The following is a 23,045-nucleotide window of genomic DNA, read 5'->3' on the forward strand; positions in this document are numbered from 1 at the left end:
TTTCTTGGAGCCAAAGGTGAGCCTTGGGTAACAGGTGGACCGAAAAAGTGGATGAGCAGCCCAGAAAAGGGCCCAAGGCAAGCCCTCACATCAGAGGTACTAGTCCTTCCTGGATAACCCAGGTACTCCAGACTTCTCTGAAAGGAACAACAAACTACTAAATGACTTCATTTTGTCATTTGATTCTTTTTATAAGCAGCTCTTCATCAAAGATAATAATTCATGCTAAACTTCATCAGTTAACCAAACATCCTTCAACTTTACAGCAAGCATATTCATTGACACCTAATTATAACCTTTTACATCAATTGCTACATGCCTGTGACACTAGGGTCAAGAAAGAGAGTCTGATTGTTATTTTCTCTGTGTTCTGTTAAGTAGATATTCTTTGAATGCTTGGTAAAATAACACTTGATTTTCTTCATTGTATTCTAAATCACTGCACCCAAGTAATATCCAAAGCCAGAGGCTGATGAGCAGAACTTTACCGTAGTAGATGAACACTAATTTATTGCCAGCAAAGTGTTTGCATGAGCCATAGCATGCTGAAAGTCTGTGTACATTTATTCAGCAAACACTTAGTAATAAAAATCTCTGTGAGACTCGAATATATGCCAAGACAGCTAAAAGACACAGTCCCAGTCGTCAAATTCCTAAACTATCAATTTATAATTTAGTTGGAGAAATAAGACAGAACCCCAAAATACAAATATGTATATGTGTCTGTCAATGAGTGTGACATGAAGATGAGAATTGAACAAAGTGACTGTTGTCCTTAATGCTCGAAGAGGACCGAAATGACATTGCTGTGTCAGCGTCAGAGTATGACCAATACAATTTCAAAGGGCTCTACCACAGATCAAGCGCAATATAGTCCAGGAACATTTGGAGTGGAGATTGCTCTAAATTTGCGTATCTCACATTTCTTTTGAGTTATAATTCTGCTTTGTACTGAAAAAGGCATTAAGAGAGGAGCAGATCACTTCTGACTTGTTGATATCACAGGTTTCATATAGAAGTTGATAGCATTTGATTCCATTGCATGGGGGATGGGTAAGATTTTAACTGGGAGATACTGAAATTAGGGGAGTGGTGAAGGAAGTGTGCAAAGGGTTTTAAGCATGATCATCTGATCAGAATGATTTCTCTGGTGGCAGAGTGAGTGAAGGATTGAAATGAGGAAGACCCTCAAGACAGGGAATCAAGGTATTAAAGGAATTAAAATTCTCCAGGTAAAAGGTAATGAGGTCTTGAATGAGGTTGATAGTTAAAGTATGAGAAAGGTTGCTGAAATGTAATTGATGGGACATAATAGCTTATTGAATATGAGACTTGAGGATGAGAGAGAGAAGTCAAATAGGAAGGTCTAGTCATTAACAAAATGAGTGAGTCAGGAAGAACAATTTTGGAAGTAAAAATAAGTTTCATTTTAGCCATTGTGAATCTGAGGTGCCAGCAGAGCACCCAGGTGGAGTTAATGTTTATATAACATTTTTCCTTTTAATAACACTGTTGAAGATAGCACAAATGTTTTCCTCATTTTACAGATGAAAAAACTTGAGGCATTGGGAGGTTAAGTGCCTTGCTCAGAGTCAAATTGCAAAGCTGGGATTTAAGCTGCCTTCTGATTCCAAGTCCACTGCTCTTCTGCCTCCTCAAAAATGTCTGGAGTTAGAACTGAGTGTAGGGCAGTGGTCCTTACTCTCCTGAAGTATAGGGACCTCCTTTGTAAGATCATGAGTGAGGAGCTTGCATCCTTTAATGTAAAAAATCTCTCAGATCCTCATATAATTGTAATATATCTTTTTATTAAGGAAATAGATAATGATAAATTCCTTTGAATTCAGTAACATTTCAAAATGCATTTGTACTTTATTAATCATAATACATATATTTGAAAAACAGTAATGTGAAATACATTTTTTTCTGTCCATAGAAGACATTTTTATATATATTTGCAAACACCTTATAGTACTCTGCCACAAAATGGCAGGGGCTTGGTAAGCATAGTTTGAGAGCCGCTGTTTAGAGTTTAGGAAAGAGATCGGTCAGAAATGGCAGTTTTAGAGTAATCCATGTAGATTAAATAATAGAAAGATAAGCAAGGAAAGGGGGTGCCAGAGAAGGGACATTCAGCATTGTTTATTCATAAAGCCCAGATGTTGGCTTGAATGGGACTTAGCTGGTAGAAGGCTTAAACAAACTGTTTTCAAACCATTCTTTTGCATATTTGACCTGACTCTTGAGCTCAAAGAATAGAGACATGAAAAAATGACTTGGTCATCAGTTAGTAAACATATATTTATTAACATCATTGAAGGCACTCTTCTGGGCATGAGACATGCAAAGAGGTAGAGGTCATGTACAGCCTAGTGGGAAAAGTGAGACATGAATTAGCAGTTTAATGAACCTCACTTAAGTGCCTAATTAGGGGTGTAGACAGTGGAGCTGACAGAACCTGTAGAGGACTTCAAGTCCAGCTTCTTCATTTTAGAGATGAGGCAGCTAAGGCTCAGGGAGCTTAAGTGACTTTCCCAAGGTCACACCAAGAAAATAGCAGAGTCCAAATGCATAACGCAGTACAGGAGATCAAACAGTGTCTTTTTATGCTGTTTACCTGATTCTTCAGCAAAAGCTTGGACAACAGTAAGTATTCAATAAATATTTGAATTTATCCCTTTTCTAGTTTTCCTTTGACAGTCAAAGCAGGGGGGAGAATATGATGCCTTCCATGTCTTCTCATTCCTTCCCTGGCAGCAGGACCTGGAATATGTGAAGGGAAAGGGCATGCATAGTAAGAAGACTTGATGGTTCCTCCCCAGATTGATATTATTTAATTGGAGTCTCACAGATCATTTTGATGTGATTAAACTTGTTCAAAAGTCTAGAAAGCCTAATCATTAATTCCTCAAGCACAAACTATAGAGGCAGTTTAGTATATAGTAGACTTAGGTTCCAAAGACCTTGTTTCCGGTCCTGAACCTGCTTGTTTGCTGACCATGTAATCTTGGCAAACCGCCCACCCTTCCTGGCCTTCATTCCACTTATCAGTAAAATGAAAGCATTGGTAGATGGCCTCTGACTTATTGTGATCACATGTTCTTAAGGTGTGTGAAACTGGAATAATACTTGAGCTGACTCCATCACAGGGTTGTGTAAGGAATGCGGTGTCTAAATATGAAGGAGTATTAATCTGTTGGTAGTAATTAGTTCATGCTACTGTGTATAGAACATTATACAAAAAAAAGGTACTTGGAAGGGGTTAGGGATATTGGTCAGAAACAGAATATGGTCTGAGACAGATATGTGGAGCTGAAGCACCTTTCTTTAAAAAGCATCTTATTCACAAGCTCTGAGGTGCTGCGAAATAGAGGCAACCTAGTAAAATGAAGGGGACACTAGACTAGGAACCTTGGGTTCTAGTTCTGCTGCTGCCACTAACTGTGAAACTTTATTTTATTAGGGTCTCGCTTTCCTGGGGTATTGAATCTCTTTCTAGGTTAAAAAAAATCTATTACAGTAAAAGGTGTGACTAGTCTCAGTAAGGCTAGTCAGACAGCTTTCTGTTAGCTAGATGATTTTCAGTATCTTTTTATTTTTTTGGAGGGGGAAGGCAGGGCAGTTGGGGTTAAGTGACTTGCCCAAGGTCACACAGCTAGTAAGTGTTAAGTGTCTGAAGCCTGATTTGAGCTCAGGTTCTTCTGACTCCAGGGCCAGTGTTCTATTCACTGTGCCACCTAGCCGTCCCAGGCTTTCAGTATCTTATATTTATATGACATTGAGGGGAAATGCATTCAATTTCAGATTTTTAAAGGATCTTATGGATAACATAATCTAACCCTTCTCCCACCTCACCATCTTATTAAGAAAACTGAGGTGCAGAGAAGTGAAGTTAGCTTGTCTGAAGTTACTCCACGAGTAATAGTCCCAGGATTCAAACTCAGGACCTCTGATTTAGAATCCAGTGCACTTTCTGCAATACTTATTGAACTTTTAATTTTCAGATGAGGCAAAATTATAACAAAAAACTTAATATAAGTAAAACTTAAATTTGTACAACATATTGCTCCCTCTGGTAGAAATTTCTCTACTTCCTTACCATTCAGAATTATCTCTGGGTTCTGTGCATTTATGTATAGCAATGATGTCGACTGAACATCTCCAGTGGCCCATTTTTAACAATACCTGTTATCTCTACACTATTCTGCCCCTAGAGTACATGAAGGAAATAGAATACTTCCACACCCAACCCAATATAACTCTATCAGAATATCCATCCACTGCCTCCATTTCCTCTCCTCTGACTTCTCAACCCTTTGCAGTCTGGCTTCTCTCCTCCTCATATAACTCATTTAATTATGAAACTGTTCTCTGCCAAGTTACTAATGATCTCTTAATTGCCAGATGTGATGGCCTTTTCTCTATCCACATTCTTCTTGATCTCATTGCAATATTTTTGGTATTGACCACTGTCTTCTATTACAAATTTTCATGACATTGCTGTCTCTTGGTTTTCTTCCTTTCTGTCTTGCTTACTCCTCAGTCTCCTTATCTGGTTCTTTCTTGATCTCCATCATGTCCCTTAACTCTAGGTGTACCCAAGATTCTGTCCTGGCTTTTATCTTCTTTGTATGCTTTTTTTTTTCTTCTTTTTTTTTCCAGCAGTCACAAATTTTATCGTCATTTTATGATTCAAGGTACCAGAGATAAATCTTACTCCAAGAATTTCAGTAGCAGGGCAAATAACCCTTGCTTTGCTTTCCTCATTTCTAAAATGTAATTTCATCAGCCTCATTACAGTAAATGGAGCCATTTAAAAAGGAACCTCTCCTGAATTGCCCTCATACTTCATAGGACTAGATATTAGGATTGTTAAATCAATAATTTAAAGCACATTATAATTATAAAGTATTGTGACTATTTTTAATAATAGCTAGTTACCTCCTCAAAGCAGTGTTTTGTGATTAATGAGATAATGTTTATGAAGGATTTTGTGCGCCTTATACAAAATGTAGTTCTGTTCATTCAAGAGAATACAATTCTCAAATTTTGCATTTTTAAGTGGTGTTCCCTCAAGTTCTAGTAGCACTTCTCACAAACATTATAGATATACCAATATGTAGTAGCTTGAAGTCATATTGGGGAAATTCAGTTTTCTGCCACCCCCACAGAATTTATAAACATTTTTATGTGCCAATGGACTCTTCCCCCAAACTTTTTGTCTCTGTCTCTGATACTTACCGTTGACTACCACTGTCCCATTCAGTCAGTCTCAAACCCTTGGAATAACTCTGATGAATCCCTCTCTTTTATCCCATAAACTTAGTCAGCAATTTCTTTTGACTTTTAAAATGACTTTTTAATATCTTAATATTGATGTTTAATATCTTTCATATTTTCCTTTCTTTCCATCCTACTTCCAATGTACTAGTTCAAGCTCTTTCATATTTTCAGTTTAGTTCAGGAAACATTTATTAGGCATCTATATGCAGAGTACTATGCTAAGGTATGAGAAGATTAAAAAGAAAAGAAAATCCATGATCCCTCTCTTCATAAAGCTCATAGTCCAGTAGTGAGCTTTTATAGTTCACAAATAACTATAACATTGAACATAACAAAGTGGTCTTCAAAATCCCAGGAAGATCCTTTCTAGTCCTTGGGTTTAGGAGACACCAAGTGAAGCATTTAAACTGAACTTGAAGGGCTTTAGGCAGGAAGTGATCTAAAGAAGACATTCCAGGCAAGAGCAGAAATTTCTGTGTTGTCAAGATACTTGGAGACACCCTGTTTCCTAGACCTAAGGCCCAGCAAACAGGCTGTGCCCTGAGTTTGGCATAACAACAATCCTTTGCACCCTGGATGTTCTCACCCTCTGACAAAGTGTATCACATCAGCATCAGGTGTTCACTGAGGGATTTATCCTGCCCTGTTTCCCAGGGACCTGAGAGCTAGTGAGGTACAGCCTAAAGTCATCTATTACCTTTCTTGACAGTGCATGAATGCTTGATTGAATTCAGCATATTTGTAAATGACATTTACAAACAAGAACGACTTGAAAACCTTTCCATCCATAGGGAATTCCTCCTCATCCTGGACTCTGATTTTTTTCCTAACAGAGTACATTGATTTAATTTGGAGAGTTATCAAATTAATTTTTTCGTATAATTTTTCTATCACTTTATCCTCAGCAACTACTGTTGGTGCATAAACTGCAATTATTTTGGGGAATGTTTTTGTTATTAATATTATTAACACTTCAATACATGATAAATAAATATTCCATGAAATGTCTTAGAGATTTTGAGCATACAATTAAATAAAAATCCACTTTGTCAACTCTTTTCTTTGCCTCTCGCGTAGTTCCTCTGAGCCATCTTTCCTTATAGCTGCAACTTCTCTCATATGGTTTCATTTATAGCAAGAATAATGTGATTCAACTCCTCCAAAAAAATAAAGTTTATTGATTATTGGACATTCAGAATGCCAGTAGTAAAATTAATGTTTCTTGACAGTCCCATAACTGTGATTCTTAGAACCCTTAACCATAGAAGCAAAAAGAGACTGCACAGAACTGGGGGTCATTTTTTATTTTTGCCTGTTCCATGTGTTACTGTGGCCAGAAAAAAGTGTCATCACCAGACAAGCCAACCTGTTAGTGATATGCCTCTCTATGATTAGCAAGCAAAGCTTGTCCTCAGAAAATAGACCCAATTTCTTCCTGGGCTCATAATGACCACCTTTTCAGTATTCAGCTGGCAAACCTTTGTTCTCAGGCATTGCCTTTGAAAACCTAGGGTCACCTCTCTGCCAGGATGAGGTATTGGAGTGGGACTTTTTGTTTGTTAACAAGACAACTAAAATGCAGAAAAAGTATAGGATAGTTGAAAGAATTCTAGACTTGGAGTCAGAAGGACCTGGGTTTGATCACAAGCTCTATCACTTACTCCCATATGACCTTTAAAAAAAAAGTCATCTCTCTGACCTTCAGTTTCCTCATCTATAAAATGAGAAGGGTTGACTAGATGGTGTTTAAGGTCCCTTGAAGCTCTGAATCCTCTGCATTTACAAAATGTATTAGCTTGAGTAATTTAAAAGTAGAAATCAGGGAGTAAGCTAATTAAGAAGTTGGTGAAAGTAATAGGATGCTTCATCCCAGACTAAATGCCATAAATAGAGTTATGTTCAAAATTAATACAAAATTTCTGATTATAGATTTGTATCAACCTTGGGGGGGAGGCAGCTTGATGGTGCAGTGGGTAGTGCATTGGGCTTGGAATCAGGAAGACTCATCTTTGTGAGTTCAAATCTGGCCTCAGACACTTGCTGACTGTATGACCCTGAGCAGGTCACTTGGCTTTGTTTGCCTCAGTTTCTCATCTGTAAAATGATCTGGAGAAGGAATGGCAAGTCACTCATGTGTCTTTGCCAAGAAAACCCCCAAATTGGAGAGCACAAAGAGTCAGCCACAACTGAAATGACTCAATAACAAAATCAGCCTCGGAAGAGGGACGGGAAAATATAGTTTAAAATATAAATGCTTTTTTAAAAAAATCGGTGTAAACCAACCAGATACTGTCATTTAATATGCCTATAAAATTGAAATGTTTCTTGAATAGAGTGAGGAAATGAAAAGGTAGAATAAGGGAATAGCTGCCCATTGTTTTGTGTTTTGCATATTGCCCAAAAGAGTGTATTGTAAAAAGTAATTATCTCTGATAACATCACAGATTTAAGTCAAGACTCTACTTGATTAAAAGTGGATTGTCACATCTTAAAAAATTAAGACAAATGTATAGTGAAGAAAAAAAGAAGGGGAAAGGATAAAATTGCATAAGAATTATGCTTCTTGCCTAACAGCACCATAGCACTTGATACCAAATCCAAATAATCTATTAAAATAATCTTATTTTGCCCTAGAAAAGAGTAAGATTTTTTTTCCCCTCTTTATATCTTATCCAGAGAACAGGAATAGTGTTCATTAATGAGGTAATAGATACAAGTATAATATTTTATACTCAAATATCCCGGTACTTTTCCCACAGACTGTTCCTTTATTCTCAAAAGTGATGGGTAGCAGATCCTAAGGACTTCTTGAGGTCCTTACATCTTCAGTTTACATTTGCCCTACATGTTTTTATGGTTACATTTGGGAAATTAAAATCCATTTTATCCCAAGGCGACGGACAAACATTAACCTCTGGGGATATGTGATTATTTATTTAAATAGAAGTAAAGTAAGTTACCTCATCTATAAAATGAATAGTATGGATTCAAATTCAAATAGAAATGGGGCCATAAGGATCCTTGACTTAGAAAGCTACATATCAACATTACCTATATTCTATTGCATTTTAAAATTTTTTGTTATATATTTTAATCTGAAAAGTGGCCCAGCCTACATTTTTGGCACTTTTGGACTAGATAACCATTATGGCCAGTTTCAGCCCTAAATCTGTAATCTTATAAGTATCTGTTTTTATGTGATTAAGTCTGAATGAAGTTGCAGGACAATTGTTTTGTTTGAGAATATTTGTTGGTCTGTTCTTAGTGTTTAGCAAAGTATATAGGCTTCCTTGATGAAAAGCTGTGTCTTACAGTGAACCAAAGCAAATGTGAGAGGTTTAAGATTTCCTCTGAGAAGGTGATTCTGCGTCTTTACTATTCAGACCTTGTAATTATTAACTTAAGGGGAAATGAACAACTTGATTAATCAGAAATCAAGTAGGCCATTTCACTGTAATTCACTGTCAGAATAGCATTTGTACTTGCTGAAATGTTAGTACTTATGGTATTAGTGTAAAGAGAAAATCACAAAAGAGAAGACAGCCTCTGTGAAACATAATCATGTCATTAATACAAGATATATTTTTAGAAAAGCAATGTTGACTCAAGCTTCTACAGCTGAATATCCAACAGTAGCAAAAAATCAAGGAGCATCCTTAATTGTAAATGTCACTATAAGCATTTATGTGGTTAAATTCATTTACTTGGAGAAGAAACTGGTATGGAATTTTCAGCAGCATTCATATTCTTTTTAAAAAAATTTTTATATAAAGTTTTGAGTTCCAAATTATATTTCCCCCTTCCCAAGACAGTAATCATGTTCAATTATTTAAAATGTTTTCATATTAGTCATTTTGTACAAGGATACTCAAAAGAAAAAAATGAAAGAAATAACATGAAAAATAGCATAGCATTCATATTCTTAACATCACAACTTTCATTTATGTTAGACTTTCAATCCTTACTCCCTCTTAGCCATGCTGTTAAATACGACATAAAGGACAACATCATGCTAAAGCTCTTTGATGATGCTATGTCATATATTAAACTCCCTTTTATTAAAATCCAAATCACAAAAAGTTCAAATAATTACTAGTTTTCCCATAGTATTCTGCAGTGAAATTGTTGTTTGTAATGATGACCTACAGTATTGCAAGGCCCTGAAGGATTTTCTGAATCAAAGAATGATAAAGTTGTGTTCAGTACACTTTGGATATTATATATACTTTATTCTTTAGGACCATAGATTTAGAGTTGTAAAAGACAAAAGACATTGGAATGAAGTAAGGGGTGAATTAACACCAAACACCAAATCCAGCAGGCTTTCTGCTGTGCTATGCTGTCTCTAATTCTTGAAAATAAGTGAAAAAAAAACTGCATGTGTTATATGTGCTAACACTTAGTTAACCAGATGTTAAATTCATCAGATTATTCCATTTCCCAACCATTCTGGTTAATGGGAATTTACTGTCTAGAACTTAGGTAGCCATGGATAAGTCACTTTATTCTGTGTTTCTTTTTCCTTATCTCTAAAGTGAAGGTCCAGACTAAATTACCTTTTGAAGGTCCCTTACAAACCTTTCAAATTACATATGCAAAGGGCATAAGGAAATTATGGTCCCTTGTATTTTACTGAACAAGACATTTGACAAGTTGCTATGTGACAGTTTGGTTATTGATTTTACATAAATGCCCCTAAATAACAAAGTTTCAGAGATCATCTCAAAATAGGAATTTCTAGTTGGGATCAAAATATTCAAAGAAACCTTACCTTTTTTTTTTTTTTTTTTTTTTTGGCATTGAGGGTAAGCTATAGAGGTAAAATGCCTGCTGCTTTTCATTTCTTTCTTGAATAGTTAGCATTCTGCTTGGTTAGTCTCATAAACACTACCCCTCTTCCCTCTCTCCCTTCTTCTTGCCATCAAAAAAAAAGGACAATACCATTTTCTAGTCTCCTTGAGAAATCTTAATAATTTCCTTTTGCTTGTCCATTGACCAGTAAACTTGAATGAAACATGCTTCTGGCAAAAGCCTGAGGTAAAATAAATGTTTAACTCTTAACTCAGGGCAAAGGGAGGTAACCCACATATAATATAGGTTTTCTTTCCTTAATTTTGGAGTAAATTTATTGCTCATGAAAGTGAGGATTTTATAAGGCATTATCTGGGTCCAGAAGTAATGTACATCTATAGATTGGATAGATGGAAATATGAAACCTTGAAGTTTTCCCAGTACAGCCTTAAGAAGATGCCTGCTTTTCAACCCTCAAATCCTTTGCTGTTTCTGTCTAGAAATTTTGAGTTATATAGAAATAATGTGATGATGTTTGTATACAGAGCCTCGTCCTCAGAACAATATACATATCAAGCTTAAGCCATCTCATGCAAGATTTTTAAACATTGAATGATTTAAAAACCTCTGTTTACCTTCTTATACTGTTAAAATGTGGTAGGGAGGAATAGAACAGCACATTAAATAACTACAGTTTATCATGCTTCTTACTGGCCTTGTAATTTTCTGATCTGGCCACTTCATTTACAAAGTCTTTGCAGCAATATAACTGGTAACTCTTTTCCCCTTTTGTTTGTTTAAAGCATTTTTTAATACTTTAAAGTTTCAGTGCTTTTTAATCTCATGAATAAAATGAAGGAATTAGAAGAGCCATTATTTTAAGAATATAGAAAGTGAAGCACACAGAAAAGTATAACTAAAGATAGAAATGTTTATCTTAGACATTTTTATAGAATCCTAGAATCGGAAGAAGCCTCCTCTAGTGTCTCCCCCTCTCCGGTTGGCTTCTGTCTTGAGGCAGAAGATTTGTCTATACTTAAACTGTAAATTCTTAACAGTATGTTGTGCTGTTTCACTTTAAACATGGAGAGATTTGAGAAATTATAATCTAGGGTGTTTTATAGAAAATATACCAAATTTTCCAGTTAGGGCTTTCAGATAGCTCGTTTCTTTAAAAAAAAAAAAAAGAATTGATGTTTTGGAGGCAAAGAAATTGCTGAAAATGAGATGGAAAAAGCCTGTAGAAGGGAGCAATTATGAGGCTTGTATTTAATCCCTTTTTATTTTCCTAGACTTCAGTCATGTCAGTTATCTTGCCTGGTGCTTATATTACTTAATTAGGACAGTTGAGACAGCAGTGGGAATAGAAGCTGCCTGCATAGTGAAAAGGTAACAATTTAAAACCTATCACTCTCTCATATGAGTTGGGTGGATAGAGATAAAGCCTATTAAGGACCTCATTCAAGGAGAAGCACTTGACATTGATTACTTGTGAAAAGGATTTTTTTTCCTACACCAAAACACAGTTTCATGTGCTTGTACATACAAACCCCAAGCACTGGTACATCTGATCATCAGCTTGTGGAATTACTAACATTGAGCTGCCTTGAAGGAATGGACAAGGTTATTAACTTTGGCAGGAAATGGAAATTTGTCCTCAATATACATGTGAAATTGAATTGTCTGTAGCACGAAGCTTTGGAGATTACCCATGCAAAATGAGAAAACGATCTAAATTTAAAATTGGCCTCAGTACAGTGGAAAGTAATTTTGTAGGCTGCGTTCTTCCTGCATTGAAATCTGCACAGAGATGGGCTCTATTAATTTAGACTTAAACACAGAACCTGTGTCTTCTTAGAAATGGTTAATGAGATGGAAAGTATACCATAAGGAGAAAAATGAGAATTCTAGAAATGCTGCAGGCAAGTAGGTTCTCTACTTTATACTATTTGAGTCTGCTGTGAGACCAGTTGGCTTTAGAAGGGAGGTTCTGCCTGCTGTGACAGGTATTTGGAATAAGGGAATCCTGATGATTCTTCAGTTTTGTATGACAGTCTTCAAGAGGAGGCTACGGAAAAGTAGAGAAAGGCTGAGAGACAGTCACCAACACAGCTTTTGTGATGTCGGTGTTGATGTGACTGAGCACCTATAGAAGAGAGCTGGGGGAAGCAGGTTATACTTCCCAGAGAAGGAATAACTTTTATGTGTTTCTTAAAAGCCCTGCCTATGGCAAACAAGAAGACAGGATAGGGGAGCAGAATATTTCTCTTTATTTTTATGGAAAAAAAAAAATCTTCCCCTAAAGATAAACTGCGCTCTTCCTCCTTATGCATAAAGCTAATTTCTCTTTTTGTGCTCACAGATTCCTGATTATTTGTTCATGGAGTTGGGCTGTCTGTTGAATTACTGACAAGGAATTTAGAGGTAGCATGGCATGGTATAGAGAGATTTGGCACTGGATTCAGGAAGACCGGTCCAAGTCTCACCTCTGACACATACTGGCTGTTTGATGGCAAGCAAATTAATTAACCTCTCAGTACCCCCAGGCATCTCTTTAAGCCTGTTGGCAACATGCATTAGTAAAGAGAATTTCCTCACCTAGAGTGTGCTACACTGATGAAATTTCAGGTCCAGAGAGGAGAAAAAAATGTTGCTGCACTAGTTACTGTGTTGTAAAGATCAGTAATTTTGCCTTTCTCAGTGAGGGGGCAGCCTGTTGCTATTCAAAGAGCAGTGATCTTGGAGTCAGAAAAGGTAGGTTCAAGCCTCAGCTCTGACACTTGAATATAGGTTCAGTTCCCAGCTCGGCCTCTTATTTACTATGTGACCTTGGGCAAGATACTTAACATCTCTAGGCCTCAGTTTCTTCATCTATAAAATGAAAGCATTGGGCAAGATGATTTCTCAGTTACCCAGGAGTTCTAAATTCTGTGGGACTTATTAGTACTCAAACTCGGGGCGAGTTACTTAAACTCCCTTAATCTTGATTTCTTTATCAAGTGAGGATAATATCACTTACACTGTCAACCTTACAGATTGGCCGTGAGGAAAATTATTTGTGAACCATAGAACATTATTTTAATTGAGTTCTTATTCATTACTGTCATTCAAATCAATTTATTAATTCAGTTATTTGGTAATATTTATTGAATTACTTGTGTACCTAGTGACTATGGATAGGATGATGCAAGGATGTACAATTAGTTGGTGCATTCTGTTTTGCATAAGGGAAGGGAATGAGGGAGGGGTGAGAATAAACATTTATATAGTGGCTGCTATTATGTGTCAGGCACTGTGCTGAGCATTTTGCAAATTTTATACAAGTGATCCTTCCAACAACCCTGTGAAGTAAGTGCTGTTAATATCCTCCTTTTACAGTTGAGGGAACTGAGGTTAAGTAATTTATCCGGAGTCACACTGCTATTAAATGTCTGAGGATGGATTCAAACTCAAGTCTGCCTGACTCAAGGCCCAGCACCACCTACCTGCCTCTGTTAGAGAGCACACCAAAAGACAGCATCAGTTGACCCATCTTTACCTTAACAAATATTTCCCTTCCAGGCATTGCTCTACTGTACTTACATCTCTATGATGTGTATGGAGACCCAGTCTACCTACAGATGTCCCATGAATACGTTAAAAAGAGCTTATGTTCCCTGACCAAGCGCACCATCACCTTCCTTTGTGGGGATGCTGGCCCTTTAGCAGTGGGAGCTGTGGTGTACCACAGGATGGGGAATGAGAAACAATCAGAGGACTGCATCACTCGGTAAGTTTCTTTGGAGGAGGATTGTCTTATCTAGATAATCACATGATTATGCACAGATTTTACATGAGTAAGTATGGTTGAATAAAGAATATTCTATTGACATTACCATATATATAATATAAAGTCCTTTTCTTCCAGTATCCCTGTTATGATCATCTGAGTAATCCATGCACAAATCCCTTATTGTAGTTAGGGGTTAGGGCTATAATTTCTGTTTCATAGCAAGTTATCTTGATATTCCATATCAGCAATGCAATATTCACAATGCCTACAGAAATTATAGATATGCTGATGTAGTTATCACAAAATATATCAGGCTTTCTATATGGGGGATAAAGAGAGAACATTTATTAAAATATCAAAAGACTGAATCCCAAAACCAGAAAGTCAAAGCCATCAGAGTAGTTATGAAATTGGCACAGGTAGATAAAGTAGAAAGCACCCACATTCTCAAGCCTTTAAAACAGAACAGGCTACCTCAGGCAAAGGTCCTCCTCTCCCCACTCACAGCAACCACCCAGCATCCAGGAAGCATGCTCCCAGAAGCTCCAGCCCCTGGCAGTCCTCAGCAGGAGTCCTTAGCAGAAATTCTGGCTGACTCAAAAAGGGATTTGCACTTCCACTGCCGCTGCCTCTGCTGCTGCTGCCGCCATCGCCGCCACTGCCAGCCACCACAGGAACTCTCGCTTGGCTTCCGCTTCCTCTTGCCCCACCCCTTCCTGCTATGTCAGCAAGTCCAATGGGGCATGGAAGATCTTTAAATCCCATAACCTTTACATATTAGTATGCTCAAAGCTTAGCAGCAATTCAGTGATAGTGCTAGGAGTAGAACTAAATCTTGACCCCTGGTCCAGTTGGGAAGCTCCCTGTGTGGTCCTCACCAGCAAGTTTGACCCATGTTAGCAATCACAGTAAAGAAACACTGATTATTACTCTTAAAGTTAGCGTTTTTTCCTATGTTGAGGCTGGATTGCCTAGTATTAATCAACAAAGAATACTGTTCTGTGTCCAGTGCAAGTTGGAACAGAAAAACAGAAACAAATTATGTCATTTTCAGCTAAGCAAGTTCAGAGTCCTTTGGAAACTATTTTTTGATGACTCTTATAGATTAAAAAATAATTAAATGAGGGAAGGCCAATGTCATATATTCCAATTTTAGCCTGACCACCATAGTCATAAACATTTTTTTTAAAGCAATCGGGGTTAAGTAACTTGCTCAAGGTTACACAGCCAGTTATTTCTGGGTGTGGTGCTAACTGGCTGAGTCTCTATTCGATCCCAGGTCATCCCGACTCTGGGGCCAGTGTTCTTAGTCTCTGTGCTACCTGGACGCCTCTATAAACATTTTTTAATCAAAATTTTAATCCATCCCTTTTTTTTAAACATTTTTCTTCAGAAAAGAGTACAATATGTGGATATATGATAGGAAAATAATTCACTGTAGTAGTAGCTTTCTTTTCTCAGTTTCTTACGACTTTGTAATTTGGAAAAATAAATTAGGGATTCTGTATAATTCCTTCTCATTAACAAAGCCATAAATCACTTCATCACAAATCTAGTAGCATCAGAACTTGATGTGCTCATTTATGTTAATGTTTTTATCGCAACTAGAGAAAACTTGACTTTTTCCTCTTTATGTGCCAAGCTAATTCCTCCTCTGCCCTTCCCTTGTCTGTGTTACCTCCCATTTGCTTTCTCTTGCTTCCCATCTAGTATAACACACAATCCTTTGATAAAATAAATTTAGCCCCCAAGCTCTTATGTGTAGTGAGTAGCTTCTACTCCCAGCATTACACCCTAACCAGAACCTTATGAGGTATTTTAAAGAAATGACCTTTTGGGAGTGCAGAATTCTAGAATCTTATCATGGTATACTACATGAATATCGGTCTGGTGGAGCTTTATATTCCTTTAAAGAAGTTGTAATAAGCAGCATCAGACATTCCTAGTTTATACTATGCCCATTTTTACCATTCTAACTCTCTCTAACCATTGATTTCAAAACATTCCCATTTTATAATAAGGGAAGTGATTTACTCTTAAATAATTTATTATAGGCAGTTTTGAGGATGATCTAGAACTTTTACTTTCTGGTTTTATACAAAAAAGATAGTAGGGTATTTCCTTTATAGTATGTGATATGTCTGAAAAAGATTTCTTGGAAAAACTTGCCCAGATGATTTTGTTGCACAATACAAAATTTCTCCCAAACAACTTGTCGCTCTGAAAAATGTCTGAGAGATGGCAAACAAAATTGTTTAGTTTTATGCTTTTATTTTTCCTTCAGTGCTATTTCTTTGCTTTATTCCCTGCAATAAAAAACGTTGTGTTACAATCAATACCACCAGCATTTCAAAACAAATAAATGGAGAAGCAAATATCTGCTCCTGGATTCTAAGGTTTCCAAAACACTTAAAATATCCATTATGTTTTATAAATTCCATTATCTCTTCAGTTTATCACCATTGTGCAAAATATAAAACATGCAGTTAAAAGAAAAACATTGCCTTTAATGATCATTGAACCCAATTGATGGCTTTCGTGACTTGAATTCAAACCCAACAAGTATGAAATAGCTGTTTTCTCCAAAACTGTACAGTATAATTTTAATGGGATACTATTCTTTATTATAAAGTATTTAGAGAAGATTCACTTCTTTGTTGAACTTTCTTCATAAGGCAGCCAAGTTTGGCTTCATGCTAGTCAGAATTTTAATTCTGCACTGCCACCTATTGGCTGTTATTAAGCTGACAGCCCTGGAAAACAACAGGCTTTGGAAAATTTTTCTGAGGGAAAAGAGTAGCAATTGAAAAGTTGACACAAAGCTTCATTGAAGTCTTTCTTCACAATTTGATAATTTATGTTGGTAAAATAGGAAGTAAGCTGAATTATTGGAATCATTCCTCTGCAGTACATTTGGTTTGGGGATTTTGTTTTTTCTTTTTTTATATATTTTCATACTCGCTGAAACTTTGCAACTATATGTTATTTTCCTTTGTAATTCTATGCAGTATTATCATAGAGTCATAGTGATAGAGCTGGAAGAAACCTTAGTAGGGATCACCTAGTCCATCTCCCCACTCACTAATTTTAGATGAGGAAAATTGAGCTCAGAGACACATGAATTGTCTAAGGTTACAATATCTAGCATTGGAACTTGAATTCTCTACTCCAAATCCAATTATCCTTCCGCTGCACCACATTTTCTATTTTAAAAGTATCTCTTATCACATCTTTATCATGGAACATGAATTTCCATTAGCTTATAATTGATAAGTAGATTTTACCTTAAAAGTATTCAGAATAATTTGGAAATGTTTTACCTGATTGCATATGCATAACTTAGATGAGATCGCTCATCACCTCAGACGTATGTAAGGGAAAGGATAGAATGTGGAACTCAAAACCTTAAAAAAAAAGTGAATGTTAAAAATTGTTTTTATATGTAATTGGGGTGAAATAAAATATTGTTTTAAAAAAGCTTTAAGTATTACTGAATTAACAGATACAAGAAAACCTAGAACTACTCACAGAGGGAAGGTTTCACATTTTTATAAAGCTGAAAAATGCCAATTTTTTCTTATTACATTGTTTATATCTTAAAACTTGTCTTGCAACAAAACTGCTAGATTTTTTTTGTAAGTGATCTGTTAACATTTTATGAAAAATAATCCATATTTTTATAAGGGACTTGGTTCTATGGAGCTAGTAGGGGGAAAAAATGTAATTTTATGAAATGTTTGGACTGAGTCCATTTGGCTTACTTAACTGCTCTTGGGGTAAAATTAGCACCAAAAAAATTCATGTGAAGTTCTGAGACAAAGGAATAAAAACACCTTAGGTGCCAGTGCCTAGTAACAGCTACAAAAGGATTGTATACATGCAAAATATAAATATTTGGCTTGGCAGCTAAATTTGGTGCCATGTTTTTCTGCAGACAGAATAAGTCCCACTGTTAATCATGACTGCCTTAGAGTTCATATGAAATATTTCAAATGACTGATTTCCTTGAGTAGCCTATTTATTGGCTTCTCCATACAGCTGTACCATCAGGCCCTGTGTGACCTTGGCTCACTTAGAGATTGTTTTAAAAGGCATTACACCAAAGTTTTTAATGGGAATATAATCAATCCTATTTTTAAACATGCCCAATAAAATATTTTTCAAGTTTACTCTCAAATACTTGTTAAAATTACATCTCCATTTTCATATACACAACAAAAATATGTTAAAGACTTTCAAATCTCACCTTAGGTGATCTTGGTGCTAGAATCCTATCTGTGCATATCTTTTTGATGTTTCTGTCTTCGTAGCTCTTCTAGTTTCACTCTTAACCAACAACGATGCCATCATGAGAAATGGCATCATAGAAATGCATGACTTAGAACAATCGCTGAGTATAAATAGGAGGAATCCATGAAATACAAAATGGGAGTCTTTAACCAAGAAGGAACAATATAAATCACCTAAATTTATCCTTTAATTTATAGGTAAGAAAACTGAGGATTTAGAGAGGATAAATACCTTTTCCAGAATTACTGCTAATTAGTGGCAAATTTGCAAGACTACTCTTATTTGATTTTCACAATTCTTCTTAAGGGCCTCTTTGTCCTATAACCAGCTTGTATTTTTCTTGAAAGCTTTTGGTACAGAAGTTCTGACTTCACTGTCTTCCCCCTGCTCCGTGCTTTGATCTTTTCTGTCCCCAAAATAGGAGTGCAAAGTTGGGTTGCTCTGTTTACTTTGCTTCCCTCATTTTCTCATGTTGCCACTCAATTACTTGACTTTTGGGCTTTTTGGCACAGTAGGACTCTGCTGTGGACAGACAGGGGAGCTTCGTCCCAAACACTGGGGTTTTCTCAGCTGCTGAAGGTATTAGTTGGGTTCGCTCTCTCTGAAGCCTCCACACACTCTGGCAAGCTGGTCATGCACCCTAGACCGCAGTCCAGATCCAAGCAGGTTAAAGCAAGAGCGATCACCCTTCAGACTTGTTGCTTGGTCCCCCTACAAACTGCAGACCAGGAGCTGAAGTTGCCACATGGTGGCAGCAGCGGCCCCTCAGCGGCTTCTCACCCCGGGGGTCAGAGGCCAACCGCACTCCCAACTACTGGATCCCAAAGTCCACACTGCACTCATCTCTCACTGTGTCCTTAGCATCTGTGTGTTGATAATTCTGGAAACCACCACAGCTGCTTGTGATCTGAAGTCCCTCCAGCTGGGGGCTGGTCAGGCCCACCCTAGGGCTAAAACATCCCAGAGCACTGCGCTGGCCGCTTGCTGCCCACCTGCCAGGCTGTCCTCAGTGGGAGGTTAGCTTCTCTGTGTCATTTTGTGGGTTCTGTAGCTCCAAAGTTTCTTCAGAGTCACCTTTTACATGAATTTGAGGAAGTGAGAGAGGTGAGAGCCAGAGCCCTGCAGAAGTCCTGTTTCTACTCCACCATCTTGACTCCGCCCCCCAACTATAAGACTCCTAAGCCTTGTCCAGTGATGTGCTTTTTTCAGTACCTAATGCTGATGTTGCCTATTTTAATTCTCTCTTATGCTTTGAGAAGAAATATTTCTGCAATATTGTGATTTGTAGAGTCAGATTTACCTTTTATAAGTTGGAAACAGCAACAGGAATCACCTCAAAGATACATATGATGTCCCTGTTCTTCAGAAAGTGGCATACTATCAACTCTTCTGGAGAAGAACACAAGACTAGAGGAAATAGGATTTTTTAAATTGCACAGTTGGTTTAAATCTGGAAAGAAAGATATTTACCTTGAGGGGAGGCTAGGTGGCACAGTGAATAGAGCACCAGCCCTGGAGTCAGTAGGACCTGGATTCAGATCCAGCCTCGGACACTTAACACAAAAACTAGCCATGTGACCCTGGGCAAGTCACTTAATCCCAATTGCCCTCCAAAAAGCAAAAAAATAAAATAAATTTAAGATACTTACCTTGTCATAATAGCTACAGACAAAAGGGTGGTGGTTTTTCCCCATCAAAGTTTAGACTAAAAATATGAATGAAGAGTTGTTGGTCATCTTACCATTGAAATAATGGGACACTCTCTTTCATTTTTACTTAAGTCCTATTTATAGATGAAGTGGATGGAACACAGTGGATAGAGCACTGGGCCTGGAGCCAGGAAGACTCATCTCTCTGAGTTCAAATCTGGCCTCAGATACTTCCTAGATGTGTGACCCTGGACAAGTCATTTGACCCTATTTGTCTCTGTTTCCTCATTTATCAAGTGAGCTGGAGAAGGAAATAGCAAAACACTCTCATCTTTGCCAAGAAAACCCCACAGGGGATCAGAAGAATTGGGCATGACTGAAAAATGACAGAACAGCAACAACACCACAACACAATCTTCAAATAGATTGAACTACTGCAAGTGTTCAAGTATCACAATAGGCCAGTCCTTATATTTGAAAAAAAAAAAACTTTAGCTTATTCAAATCAATTTATTCTGTTTTAGCAGGTCATATATTGGATAGAGTAGTAGTCTTAGAATCTGGAACTTCTGGATTTGTATTCTGTCCAGATATTGACTAGCTATGTGACCCTGGACAAGTTACTTAACTTCTCGGCCACAATCTCCTCACCTCTAGAAGGGGGTATGATAGCTACTACCTCAAAAAGTGGATATGAGAATCAAATGAGATAATATACATGAAGCACTTTGTGAACTTTAAAATGCTTTATAATATTAGGTGTCAATATTAGCATACAACTTGTTTGGAATGTTAGTAAGTTCGATTCTTCTTTATAACCATTCAGCCTTGGTACTTTTTCTTTTAATTTAGTATGAACCAATTTCTCTATTAATTCTTTTCTCTAAGAAGTTTTACCATCCCACAGGGCAAGCAGTGTTTCTAAAGCAATGTTTTTGGAACTCAATTTTCTCAATTCAGAAAACAGTGTTTGAGAAGTATCAAGGTCTTTTGAATCTAACAGCATAATATTTTTTTTTCATTTTTGAAGTTCTAATATGGATTCTGCTATATCCATTTTACTTGGAAATTGAAGCATAGGTTTTTTGCATCTAGGAGCATAGATTTAGAGCTACAAGGAACTTGAGAAGTCATATAGCCCAAACCCCTCATGTAGCCCTTACCTAAGGCCATTTTCGTAATTAACTAAGGATAGCAGTGGTCTGCTTTTTATAAAGATTGGGGATATGAAATTGCTTACAAAATAAAATAGCGCATATTGTTATTAGAGTTTTATTATGACATCAAAGTGCTTTTAATATATATATATATGTTACTCAAATGACAATTGAAATAGGAAAGTACCCTGGAACCTTAATAAAACACAAATGTATAGTTCAGTGTAAGAAAAATCCAACTTATACGGTAATTAACTCCATCTAGGCGGGAAGTTAATTACTGAAATATCAAAAGTAATTCATTTTAAGGCATCCTCATCTTTAGAATGTACACCAAGGACACATTTTTTTTAAAATAGCATTTTCAGAGTCACATAGGCCAATTAAATTAGGCTTGTTCCCCCAGAATGAGAAGAGAAAGACAGATAGAAGCAGCCAGAATGATGGAAAGCTCTATACATGTAGTCCCTGACACCAAGGAACTCTTGCAACCCCTGTGCTTTTCTTTTTGCACCTATTAATGATTGGTGTATTCAAAGGCATCTGGGGTATGCTTTTCCTGAATTTGTTCATTGGTAGTACTTCACTTCTCTTTGTCTACCTTACTATAAAACTACATATGCCCTACATTACAGCCATAGACCATCTTCTGTTTCTCCCAAAAGAAGTGAACAACAGACTCATGACAATGCAATTGCCATTTATTTGCAGGAAAGTACCACACCACCATCATCAGTTCGTATGCTCCCACCATAACTTATAAACCCTGATGAACTCAAAGAAAAAATTTATGAAGACCAGGTAACCATCATCAGTGTGATGAAAGATGACATATTTGTGATTCTGGGTGACTTTAACACCAGAGTAGGCACAGACAGAGAGTCCTTGAGAGGAATGGAGTAGGAAACAGCAACAGACACATACCACTGAAGACTTTGCAACTCATGACCTCATCACCAGCACTATCTTCTATTTACCTAAACAACAATAAAACTTCATAGATCCACCCTCACAGCAAACATTGGCATATAATAGGGCTATGTCATTCTAAGGAGAAGAGACAGACAGGATGTGAGTCACAAAGACAAGGTGCACAGGGTGCTTGACTAATGATAGGTTTATCCTCTCCATGCTGAACATTCCCACTCAACAAAAAAGATGGCCCCAAGGCAAGATGATGATGTCAACAGATTAGAGTGCTTTTCTGAGCATGAACAGTTTGTTCCTAAGTTGGAGAGAAAACGAAGCCAATGCATAGTTGGCAAAAGTGGGACAGGAAAGGAGTGAGGGCTTTCAGAGATTTGGTGTATAGCATCGCATTTACTTGTTTGGGCCAGAAAACTTGCAGACATCAAGATTGGTTTGACAAAAATGGTGGGGAGGTTCAGGAGCTGCTAAACAAAAAACGAGAACTCCATAGGATTTACCGATGGGATAGCTCCTTCATCTCTAAGAAAGAAGCATTTAAGTCCATCAAAAGTAAAGTGCAAGCAAAGCTTAGGGAGATGCAGGATTCTTGGCTTCAGTAAGAAGACAGATGAAATTTAGTATTTCTCTGATAGTAACAATCCAAAGAGTTTTTATGATGCCTTATGGGTCAAAGACCTGTGGTGCATCTGAACTATTCAGTGCTGATAGAGCCACGTTGATTAATGAAAGGGACATGATCTTAGAGATGTGGGCTAAACCCTTCCATAATGTTCTCAACAGACCTTTATCAATCAGTACTGAAGACATTGACCATATAGCTCAGGTTGAAGTCACTTCCTCTCTAGCCAAACTTCCCACTGAAGAAGAGGTTTTTGAATGCTATTAGGCTTATCTCATGTGGCAAAGTGCCTGGTGCTGATTCTGTTCCAACTGAGAATTACAAGGCAGGGGGTCTACTGCCCACTAAAAAGCTAAATGAAATCTTTAATATTATGAGGCAAGGGGAGGTTATACCCCAGGAGTTCAAGAGTGCCTCTGTTGTCCATCTCTATAAAGGTCAAGGAAATAGATTGCCCTATGATAGTCACATTGGGCTTTCTCTTTTAATCATTGCTGGCAAGATTCACCTACTCAGTGGGTGGATTCTTCACCTGGAAGATGGTCATCTACCTA

At 37.2% G+C, this 23,045-nt stretch overlaps 1 protein-coding gene across 5 annotated transcripts in view; it reads left to right on the top strand.

The window, feature by feature from the left end:
- Nucleotides 1-23,045, top strand: part of LANCL1 (LanC like glutathione S-transferase 1) — a 53,324-nt gene that overhangs the window by 15,456 nt on the left and 14,823 nt on the right. For all 5 annotated transcript variants that reach the window (XM_069075219.1, XM_069075222.1, XM_069075218.1 and 2 more), the window contains exon 4: nucleotides 13,636-13,843. In XM_069075219.1, the coding sequence (XP_068931320.1) occupies nucleotides 13,636-13,843 (208 nt within the window). The remainder of the gene's footprint in view (nucleotides 1-13,635; nucleotides 13,844-23,045) is intronic.

This window comes from Petaurus breviceps, unplaced genomic scaffold, assembly GCF_028583685.1.
Source record: "Petaurus breviceps papuanus isolate PSGF00001 unplaced genomic scaffold, PetGlider_PUasm1.0 90903, whole genome shotgun sequence".
In the NCBI taxonomy this organism is placed as follows: Eukaryota; Metazoa; Chordata; class Mammalia; order Diprotodontia; family Petauridae; genus Petaurus; species Petaurus breviceps.